The following is an 11104-nucleotide window of genomic DNA, read 5'->3' as shown; positions in this document are numbered from 1 at the left end:
ACATGCCAGCTGTTGCCTCTGTTTCTGGGTTTAAATGAAACATTTATCATGGACTCTTTTCTTTTTGTCATCTCACTGGTATGTCAGCAGCAAGACACTGAATAATAAATACAAAGTATTCTAGGCATCTCATAACAGAGCAGGAAGCATCACTGCCTCACACCATACTATACATGGCTATGACGCCAGTCAGACTTCTCTGGAAACCTTATCTTTGTAACATTATGCCCAAAAAGTATGTTTCTCTGAGTGCAGAGGTGGCTCCAGCGTCTCTTCTTTTTGGAAATTCTGGCCATTCAAAATTAAATACAATCCTGGTTTCCCTACTTGAAACCATTTTAGCTGCAGTCAAGAACCTACAGTCCATTTCAAAATAGTCATTTTATTGCTAACAAATGCTGACAACTCTCAAAGAAATGCTAATTCATCAATTCCGAAACACAGATAAAAAGAGTGAATACAATGGGAAGTCTCTCTCAAATGTCTTGATAATTATCAAGAATATTCAACTTTTACTATTTGTTAGAAAATATATGAAATATCATATCTTGCAATGAAGTACTTGTGTCTTATGCTCTAAGTATTAACTATTAACTTATTTTAACTTACTCTGCATAAGAGATCAAATAAAACAGACCCTACACTGGATACACAAAGGAATGAACACCAAGTAAAAGCTTTACAAAGCCAACAGAAACCAAAACCACCACAGACTGACAGTTTACAAAGTGCTTTATTTCCCAGTTCCTTCTGCAATGGCTCATAAACATTATTTTTGTTTGCAAGATCAGAATAAACATCAGTGTACCACCAAAAGTATTAGCCTGTGGTTAATCTCTGGAAGATCTTACCTTACTAATGTTAATGATGCTGGCTGACTTTATGGTACATTTTGTTAGCACCTGTCCACAGTGAAACTTTTCCATTTTTGCAGTTATTAGCTAATCTCACTAGTGATCCCTCATACTGCAAAGGAGTTCAGAAGTCTGAAATAAGAGGAGACACTTTTGTTCATAGATTAAACTAGATGAATGAAAACATTTCACTATGAAAACATCAATCTTTTTACAATTGCAACTGATGAACCCTAGGTCACAGCTCCTAAAGATGCTAAATTTGGTTGCAGTGTAGTCTGCCCTTGTTTGTTTTTTTTTTTTTTAAAGATGTCAGATTCACTTTGCCTGATCCAAGGAAAAATCACAGGATTATGGAGTACTTCAGCACAAAAGACTTTTTGGTAGTTACGGAACACGGATAATCATGGACTTTTCCAGAGCAGCTGGTGGCTAAATGCAAAATGAGGAATTCCTTTTCTTTTTATAAAACTTCCAGAGAAAAGAGAATTGCCATATGTATTATTTCTATTATTTCTCTTCTGACATGGCCAGAAAAGTTTAATGAATAAATTATACAGCAAATAAACAGTAAGACAATAATCAACAGTGAGTGATATCATTGGAAGAAATTACTTGATGAAGTTACAATGACAGTGCAATTCTTTCTGAAGCTCATCTAATTAATTATCAAAGAAGTCCTTTTCGTCCAACTCTTCATAAACAGTTTTATGGACAACTAACAATTCACCATGTTCCTTTTTTCTCTTTATGGTGAGATGTGAAGAGAGCAGAAGAAAAAAAAGAGATTAATTTAGCTAACGTTAGGAAGCTATCCATCAATTTTGTATTCCAAACAGAGCCCCCAATATAAACCAGTAAGTGTGTCATGTCACCTAGTACCCTGCCTAGATGCCCTTGGTGTCCAGTGCCAGGTATTTTCCAAAGGTGGTGTAAGAACCTATATATAAAACTTACCCTCTCAAGGAAGTTCCCTTCTTATTCAGGAAAATCTCTGAAAAGCACAAGAATATAAATCTCATTCCCAAACTCTGCGTATTTCTTTTCCCAAAGTTAACAGCACTTTCACCAAAGATGCCACTCACTGCAAACTTTGCCCCACTCTGAAGCACTGCAAGACCTAACACCGGGAAGATGCCATACCCTTACCACCTGTAAGAACAGCTTTACCAAAGTAGATAAAGTAGAATCTACTGCTACAGCACCCTTGCCTCAGAATGATTCTCCCATGCTCAAAACTGTAAAGATATGGCTGGTATTCTTTTCCACCTGAAATGTAATGGATTACACATGTTCCTGAGTTAATTCTCCAGCTGAGAGCTACTCTAGTGAAGAGGTGAGCTGAACTTGAAAGGCCTAACCAGAATACATCCAGAAATGCAACTCCTGATTCAGACATGGTAAACTACTTCCTACACATAGAATGAATTCTTAAAAATCAAAATTTGATCAATTTTTTGTCTTACTTAAAAAATTGAAGGCAATAGTGACTTGCAGTGATCAAACAGAAATCAGGATTTTCTACCATAACTTGCATCCAGATGTAAAATTTCAATATTTGAATCAATATGAGGAAAACTAATTTATTGCCAATTAAAACAGATTAAATCACTGAGAAACAAAGGAAAATTAAAAAAGCACATTCCCTTCATGTTGCCTTCTTTCCTCAGACTCAACTTCACACTTTGAACCCCCAAATTCTCTGTCTCCCCTTGTCCAAGGCAGCACAGGACAAAGTAGGGGTTGCAGTCAGTCTGTAACAGCTTCTTTCTATCACTCCATCATGTGTCCTCTCCACAGGCCACAGTCCTTCAGCAGAAGCCTGTTCTGGCATGGCTCCTCTTCATGGTCTGCAGTTCCTTCAGGAAAATCTGCACCTGCTCTGGCATGTGATCCTCTGTGGTCTGCAGGGAAAATACCTGCTCCAGCACCTGAGGAAACTCCTCCCTCTCCTTCTTCTCTGACTTTGGTGCTCAGAGGACTGTTTCACCTTCTTCCTCACTCCTCTCTGCCATGCAGCATTTTGCCCGTTCATACAGACACCTCCACAGAGGTGCCCCAGCATCACTGACGTGCTCAGCTGTGTCCTGTGGTGGGTCTGCTGCAGAGCTGCCTGGAACCAGCTGTGTCCTGCACAGGGCCACCCACACCAGGGCACCTGAACTCAATACAAAAGCACAAACTAAAAGCTGGACACTAAGAACTTCCTGGACATCTCCTGTGCTCTCTTTCTTGTGCCCAAAGAGTCATTTGTGGGGACACAGTGGGGCAGACCCACAGATTGATCTGGATTCACAACAATAACTTTGTGTACCAGCACATTATGAGTACAAAGTGCAAGACACTGCTCTCATCAGCACAGTTCTGCAGTTGTGTTGGCCTGTGTGGAGATGCAGGAGCAGAACCTGTGGCAGGTGCTTTCTCTGAGGACTTCTGGAGTGAAGGGGGCAGTGGAGCTCACCCCAGTATTTCCCACTCCTGAAGCAAAACACAATGATATCTTACAGTTCAGTCATGTAAGAAATCAAACTCCAGCACAATAAAGCAGAGAGGAAATTAAACTCCAAAACATGGGAAACTGAGGATAGAAAAGTTTTTTAAGATCAGAAATTTGTTTCTGTGCTGCTCTGGGTATGAGAAAGAGGCAACAGGAGAAAGGCAGAAAAGTGGAAAACGAGAACATATTAAAACGATTTCCCCACTCCCAAAAAGCAATAAGCATGAGTACAGTGGTACGAGACAACAAAAAATAAGGCTAGGCCAGTGAGAGGTAATTTTATGGCTTGTATCATGTACAAAGTTAGACATACACTAGCACCTAACATAAAAAACCTGCACACCCACCAAATTATTGTGAGGATATTGATTTTAAACTGGTAAAGCCCTCTTTCCACAGATTATCTGTTCTCAGTAGAAGTAAGGTCAAGAAGGTCCCCACTTCCTCCATCTCCTTCCATGTACAGAACACCTCAGATGTGATAACAGCTTTGTCAACAGCCAAAAACATGGAGTTGTCAGATCAGTTTGCATTCAGAAGATAACTAGTGCACTGAAGATAAAAGCAAACATACAAAATTACCATTCTAGCTTTTATTAGATGTGAGCTCAGAGCATAAACAATAACAAAATCAACAATTAAAAAGTAGTGTATTAAAAAAACATTTACCATCTAAAGTGAGCCATTTCAGCCATAAGAAATTGCAATCTTGAGCTGTAACTTTGAGAACTTTCTATCTCCTGCAAGCAGCTTTTTGCAAACTTCTCTTCCTCTTCTGCTCTCTGCTCTGGTCTCTTGGCAGTTATCTGGAGTCCTCTCAGAGGTGATCCTGAGAAAACAGCCAATACATAGTGAACTAAGAGCTAAAAGTGGAAGACGAGGAAACACCTGCACACTTCAGAAAACTGAACAGTGTTGTGGAAGAAATAATTTCCAATTCTCTCTCACATTTAATTTTAGCTTTAAGAGAAATAGCTACACAGAAAAGTTAAATTTATGTAACTTAACAGTGACCTGACAAAGCAAAACTGAATTTAGATCTAAGATAGATTTTTTAGGCCAAACCTGTGATTAATTTACAGATGCACTGTTGAACTGTAAGTTGGCAGTGGGGAGAAATTGAGATTTGTTTTCTTCTCACTGCTGACCAGTGTTTGTCAAGAAACATGTTTAAGAAAACGAATTGTGTAAGGGCAGTGCTATGTAAAGAGCAAGAATGCCTACTTTTACCATGATATTCTTCAGTTGCTTACTCCTTCTACCAGCGCCTATTCCTAAATTAAGCACGCTTGAGGGTGACTGTTCTAGGTGCTCCCAACTCTCTATATACAGCGTCCATCAAGTTTTTATACACAGGGACTTTATCTTCCCTTAAGCTGGAAAGCAGAATTCCATGAACCATCTTTCAAGAGATTAATATGAGCAGCTTTGCATCAGGTAGAAACACAAATGCAGCTGTTCTTGCAAGCTGGAAGGTTTTTCTTCTGCTCAAGTACTGCAGAACACAGGGGCATAGCATCAGAATTTGTCCCTAGCTCAGACAGAGCTCAGATTAAGATCAAATTCACAACAGAAGGCTCTCAGTTTGTGAGACAATAGTTTTTGACACCACTGGTTTCACCAAACCAATGCAAATACCATGCACAAAGAAAATTCATCGCATCTAGAACTGATGTGATGCAGATGTTAATACACAAAATATGGTTTGCAGATATTTTAACTGACATGCTGTCAAGTGACCAGGTAGATGATGCAAATTAAAAAGTGTCCTCACGTGATGGGATAGGTCTTAACTATGGATTCTGGTGTTATAGGCAAGACTGATCTTGCCTTGTAAATCACTGAACACAGTGATTTACAGCACAGCTGGAAGATCATCTACAAAGGAAGAAAAGTGCCAAACCTTTCAGGCTCTGAGCATGGTGGTTTTGAGGGGTAGTTTGGAATGCTTCATGTTCTGGATAAAAAGAAAAAAAAATTGAAAAGGCTTTGGTTAGTTTAGGTTATTAAAGGGTTCGAAATATACAACATTAGTATGTTAAAGCTTACTCTGCAATAAGTACATATCTGAAAGGACTCTAGATAAAAGCTCGCTACTGTTTCTTTATAAAACAAGCTTTCATTTACTTTAAGAAAATGCACACAGACAATAAAAGGATCAGGAGGTGCCACTGGCCTACAGTTTCAGTATGACATGCAAAGATGGCAAGGTATGAATTATTATTCATAACCATTTTGGGACACACTCATAAAAACATTGAGATCTGTCCAAACACTAGGCATCTTGTCGAGCAGGTCAGAGAGAGTCAGCAATAATACTAATATTCTGGAAAGGAAGATTTACTTTTATTCTCTATTGGAAAATCCTCTTCCTCCCACCAAAGAAAGTGCATTACATAGAAGTCACGTCATCAAACTTTAATCTCCTCTGTTCCATTCCTGCAGGTCCTCTCATAAAATCTTACACACCTTCATGCTCTCAATGTCCCTTGCAGGCTTGTAGAACTTCTTGAGTGGGCAAGCAGAAAGAACAGCTATGTCAGCACACAAAGACAACCACTGTTTCTCAAGGGTGCTTTCAGCATTAGCACAGAGAATGTTAGTCTGGCACCAGGACACTCTGCCAACACACACCTCTCTGCTTTTGGCTCTCCTACTGCCATCTGATTGCCACACTTAATTACATTTTAAATAGTATCTACAGACAGAGACTGTTCTCCAAAGTGCAGAAGCATTCCTATGATCTTTCCTGGAGCCACTGAACTGTCAACATTTGACCAAGGGATAGAGCTGAAATTTTAACAGTATTTTAGTGGCAGTTTATGCTGTATTGACACTGTCCTGCTATAGAAATCCAAGTACATTAGAAAAATGTCCAAATGGCAGATCCAGTAGCACATAAACTCTTGCTCTCTAGTTCCTTCCTAGTAAGGACCCAGAAATCAACTCTTATGAAAGCACTATACTACAAACAGATTTTCATGATGAGCCTTATCAATCCCTATTAGAAAAATGATGAGGAAGAGTGAGAAATTTAATTTGCTTAGAACAGCATGCTCTTGTTTAAACAGGCACAATGTCATTAACAGAAGCCAGTACATGCCAAATGACCAACTGAGCTGCACTGCAGAGATGGTTGTAGTAAAAACATGAATTCCAATTATCCACATTAAAAGATCTGATTACATGTGCCTGAAAATAGCTGCATCATTTAACCACAGCTAAGTGTAATTAAACTGTATTAAAGAACTATGTGCAAACAATTATAGTCCTGTCTCCATATGATTTTTGCAGTACATACATATATATATGCATATGTATTTTAAAACTATTAAATATCCAAAGGTAACTTGCATAAAGAGGCTATCATATACGTGCTTGTTGCAAGGTTTCTTCTATCTAGCAGAGGCTAACAGCCTACTGATGAGAATTGCTCCCACAGCTCCTACTGTCCAGGGAAGAGTCCTTAGGACAAGGACGCTCAGTACTTGTCCTCATAAAGCTTTCTATGCTTCTAAAACCCCTTCTGTACAAGATGGGGTCCTAGATGACAAACATGCACTATTACTTCGTATGATACAGCAGTACTATTTCTGCCCACTCCTTTGAAGACTGTCCAGAAAACACATCATTCAGAAAATAAACATGTCATTTGTCACGTGCATCAGAAATGGAATACTAAAATGTAAGAGTTTATATTGGGAAAAAAAAGGCATGCACATACACTCTTGTTATTTGCTGTCCCCTCCTTCTCCCCACAATTCATACCTCAGTTGCTGTTGTTGGATAGACCAGCTGGATAGCTTCTGACCTAAAAAATGAACACCACCTGTTTTACACAAGGCTTGTTTCATTCATTAATGAGGTGCACTGTTGCTGGGAGAAGGTAATTGTTACTGATGGGATAGGCTCTGAAGTCTATTCTATGAAAGCTTTGTTCAGAAAGGCAGGGCAGATCAAAGATGATTTTTTCATCACAGACCCATAAAGAGCAGTAACTTTCCCCAGCACCATCCTCAGCTATATCACACTTTCTATCCCTAATGGAACAGATTCTTCCTACCTAAACATCTGAGAATATATCTGCTTGAATAGGCTTAAGGGAGAAAACTGTACATTTGCCAACAGACAGACAACTTAACAGGCAGCTACTATCCACAGCCAGAATCAGGAATTCAAGTGGTATGAAAGAGGCCAGCCCTAACAGCTGTCAGAAACCATCCTTTCCTCCTTGTTTTATCAAATCTTTTCCGTTGCTGTGAATGTAAATGGCCTGTGAAATGGGGCTCCTTCATATTCATTCCAGTAATGGTGATAAACCCCTAAGCAAGCAAGTAAAAAAACTTCAATTTAAAGTAACATATCTACTTATGATAATGGGTAAAGAGGGAGAAAAACTGATGGGGCAAGGCTCACCAGTGTTTACCTGTGCAGTGAACTTAGCAGCTCCTTCAACAGTCCAACACTGAAACATTGAGAACTGGAGGGTCTGAGGGCATGGGATTTCTGTGGAAGCCTTAATAAGTGTGAAGAAAGAGACATTTGGGCAGATACTGAGCTGCAGTCAGCGGGATGAGGAGAGCAGCAAGGTAATTCAGTTGGGAAGAAAAGGCTTGTTTTCCTTGGTAACAGGTAAAGAAAAAAGAGTCTCTGGCCCTCGGCTAAAGCTCCAAGAAGAGTTTCTTCTTCATATTAGAAGCTAAGATGGGGCACCTCAGACTATGGGGAGTCATTTATCTGCCTCCAGTACTCACCAAAATTCAAGCAGCTTTTTTATTTTGAAGGGCAGGACAGGCTTCCCTTTTCTTCCATTCCTTTAAATTCCTACCATGAACTCACACTATCCACTACTGGCATAGAGATAGACTCAGGAACTGCACTAAGCCTTTGGGCTCTCAAGCCCAAAGACCCCCCCCCCCCCCCGCCCAGCACAGTCCCCATCAGCCTTCCCAGCAGGACCCTTGCTTTTCAGGAACTTTTTCCACCTGGTCTCCCTGCAGTTATCCTACTTGTCCTCCATCATCCCTAAAATCCACTGCCCTGAAGGAGCTCTTGGATTTCTCCCCATGAGCCCCCATAACCACAAAACAGACCATTACTTTAAAAGAACAAGTTGTTAACATTTGAATAGGAATATTATACATTAAGTTACTATAGAAAAAAATATATATATACACATACATATACAGACATTTGTGCCTCTAAATTTTGTAGAAACTGCAATAATTTTGTACCACAAAAAGCACTCATTACCAGTACTGGTTTCCATCCAAGAGGCCTCCAGCCTTGAACAAGAGCTATGGATGTGTACCTTCTTACATCTTCTCTATGTTTTACCAAAAGGTTATTTTTGCATGCACATACAGAAGCACAGCTCTTCTTGTAAAGCAACAAATCACTCTTACAGACAACCAACAACAAGGATAACTGGAGAATCAGTTGTTCATTTCCAGTACTGTTGAAGGTCAGGAATTCTAGGTTTGCAAAGTGAGTGCTTGCACACAACTACCACAAGGAAACAAAATAAACATCAGAAGAACATCTACAATTCCAACACAAAGTAATAACCAACTACTTTGCATCAAGTTACATAGCTTACACTGAAAAATCAGCCTTGAGTATTCTGTTTAACAACTTTAACCATTGAAAGTGGTAGCGTTTACTTCTGATTTTTCTCATATACATAGCAGTCTTCTCTATAAAATTTAGATGGATATTAGTGAGCAAAGGCATTAAATTGAATACAGTGACTGGACATGGGGCATGAGTTCATGTTCCTCCTTTAGCAACATGCACAAAACAAATGTAAACATACTCTTTGAAAAAGAAAGATTACATTAAATTACAAAAAACCAACACAGTAATAAACCGAAGTATGTATTTGGAAGACAAAGAACTGAAATTCTGTGAAAATGAAGAAAACTGAGGACAAAAATGTGAGTATTGGCTGAAGAATCATCTAAAATAAATTTTTCAATAAACAGAATTGCAAGTCTAATCCCCAGCTTTTAAAAACAACTAATTCTTTATTGCTTCTTTAAAATTCTTCCAACTTTTTCTTCTATTGTTTTCAGACTACCATACAAATCAGGATTGAATACAAAATTCATTTCAGAGCCTGCAATTCAAGATGGACTAAAAGAGTGTTTTCTCCAGCTGTACGCACTAGGTCAAAACCAGAAATACCATCAGAAATACTGTTCAGCACAGGATGAGACTGTAGCTCATGGTGGAAAGAACAGGGTTAAAACCCAGAACTGTTAATGAGGGAACTAAGCAAGAACTGATGGAAATGTAACTTGTCTTTCCCTAAGCTTTTACTCCAATCACAAATGTATTGTCTGCTTTGAAGAGAACTAAAATGGAAATAGCCTCTTGCTGGTAATCTTTAGCTGTAATTTATTCTTTTGGAAAGAAGCATTCTCAACAATGAGGCAAAAATCTCAAAAAAAGAGCAACATAGGGAAAGAGAGTATCATTTGGAATGCACTTATTTAAACTTTCAGAAAACTGATGGTGATGGATTATTGAATACAGCAAGGAGGTACCCATTCTGGTATGCAGTTTTTGAGTTGGAAAAGAGAAGGGGACTGCTGGCTGAGTACTCCAGAACTAAGACTGCAGCAGAGAACATCCATTTGGGAGATATCTTCACAATTAGCAAAACAACCAACCAAAAAACCAGTGAACAATCAAATAAAACAACCAAATAAAAAAACCCCACAGGTAAGTCTTGAGGGATTTTTTTCTAGCCAGAAATGAGTAAAGTTTACCACAAAACAAGTCAGTGTTGATACCAAATATGAGAGGCTCCAAAAAACTGGAGACTTTTTTGTGCACTTGCATGATAAAATACCGGCTCTTATTTAGTAAGAGCATGGTCCTGTTGGAAAATTCTAATGGGATCTAACCCAGAAACATGAGCTTTAAACAAATAGTGTTTACAATGTTACTTAACCTCAGAGAAGTTAATATATGTTAAGACTAAGATATAGGATCTAACTAACAGATTTTGCACATAAAGGCATTTGGAACACAAGTTTAATGTAAGACTTCTGAAAGTTTTAGCTTTAAATACTCAAAAGAAAATGAGAAAATCATTTTAAACGGCCACTATTTAGAAGATGTTTGTGAATGCTTGATTGTAAGTTAAATGTAACAATTTAAAATGTTAATATTTTGGTTCATATAATATTCACACCACTTTCTTCTCTACATAAATGAATAATTTTCCTGGGGTTCTTTGTTTATTTGTTTTCAAGTCTGAAAAAGAGAAAAGTCCTCACACTGAATTCTTCTACAGCATGCAGGAAAAAAACCCTAATTTTATGATCAGGCTCTCAACCACTTAGTAGGAACTAGTAACAGAAAGGCTCCTACTGCTGTATACAAACTACTCTGAATGTTGCTCTAGGAATTCAACACCTGAAGCAAACAATGCAATTGCTTAGCTTGGTATCTATGTTGGCATCAGTTTCATTTCATTTACAGCTTTAAACTGATTCCAAGTTATTTGTAGGTGCAATTTTTTTTCTTAAAGAAACATCTGTCACACATTACACAGTTCAGTGCTTGTCACTTATTATGGCTTTGACTTAAATATTTCTAAAAGATAATTTTTATCACATTCAATTTTCTGAAGATTCCTAGTAATTATTTTAATTGTATGGACCACATTAATCCTAGAATATGTCACTTTTGAAAAAGATGAGTTTGTTTTCTGAGTGTTATGGTGACAGCACACTTGGATATA

General features: G+C 38.3%; 1 protein-coding gene across 12 annotated transcripts in view; it reads right to left on the bottom strand.

The window, feature by feature from the left end:
• Nucleotides 1–366: 366 nt before the first annotated feature.
• The window catches only part of CARF (calcium responsive transcription factor), a 35351-nt gene continuing 24613 nt past the window's right edge, over nucleotides 367–11104 (bottom strand). For 5 of the 12 annotated variants that reach the window (XM_069022178.1, XM_069022193.1, XM_069022195.1 and 2 more), the window contains 3 exons: nucleotides 7120–7162; nucleotides 5255–5308; nucleotides 4149–4180 (listed from right to left, as the gene is read on the bottom strand). Coding sequence is in view for 2 of the 12 variants with exons in the window: in XM_069022192.1 (XP_068878293.1) it covers nucleotides 3885–3903; nucleotides 4021–4180; nucleotides 5255–5308 (233 nt within the window). In the remaining 10 variants the exon portion in view is untranslated. Of the gene's footprint in view, nucleotides 3904–4020; nucleotides 4181–5254; nucleotides 5309–5695; nucleotides 5860–7075; nucleotides 7163–8604; nucleotides 8857–11104 lie in introns of those variants that run through there. The other 7 variants (XM_069022184.1, XM_069022192.1, XM_069022182.1 and 4 more) reach the window with 7 other exon arrangements.

The sequence above is a fragment of the Aphelocoma coerulescens genome, chromosome 7, assembly GCF_041296385.1.
Source record: "Aphelocoma coerulescens isolate FSJ_1873_10779 chromosome 7, UR_Acoe_1.0, whole genome shotgun sequence".
In the NCBI taxonomy this organism is placed as follows: Eukaryota; Metazoa; Chordata; class Aves; order Passeriformes; family Corvidae; genus Aphelocoma; species Aphelocoma coerulescens.
Note: the sequence above shows the minus strand (reverse complement) of the source record. Positions and strands in the feature narration are given on the sequence as shown.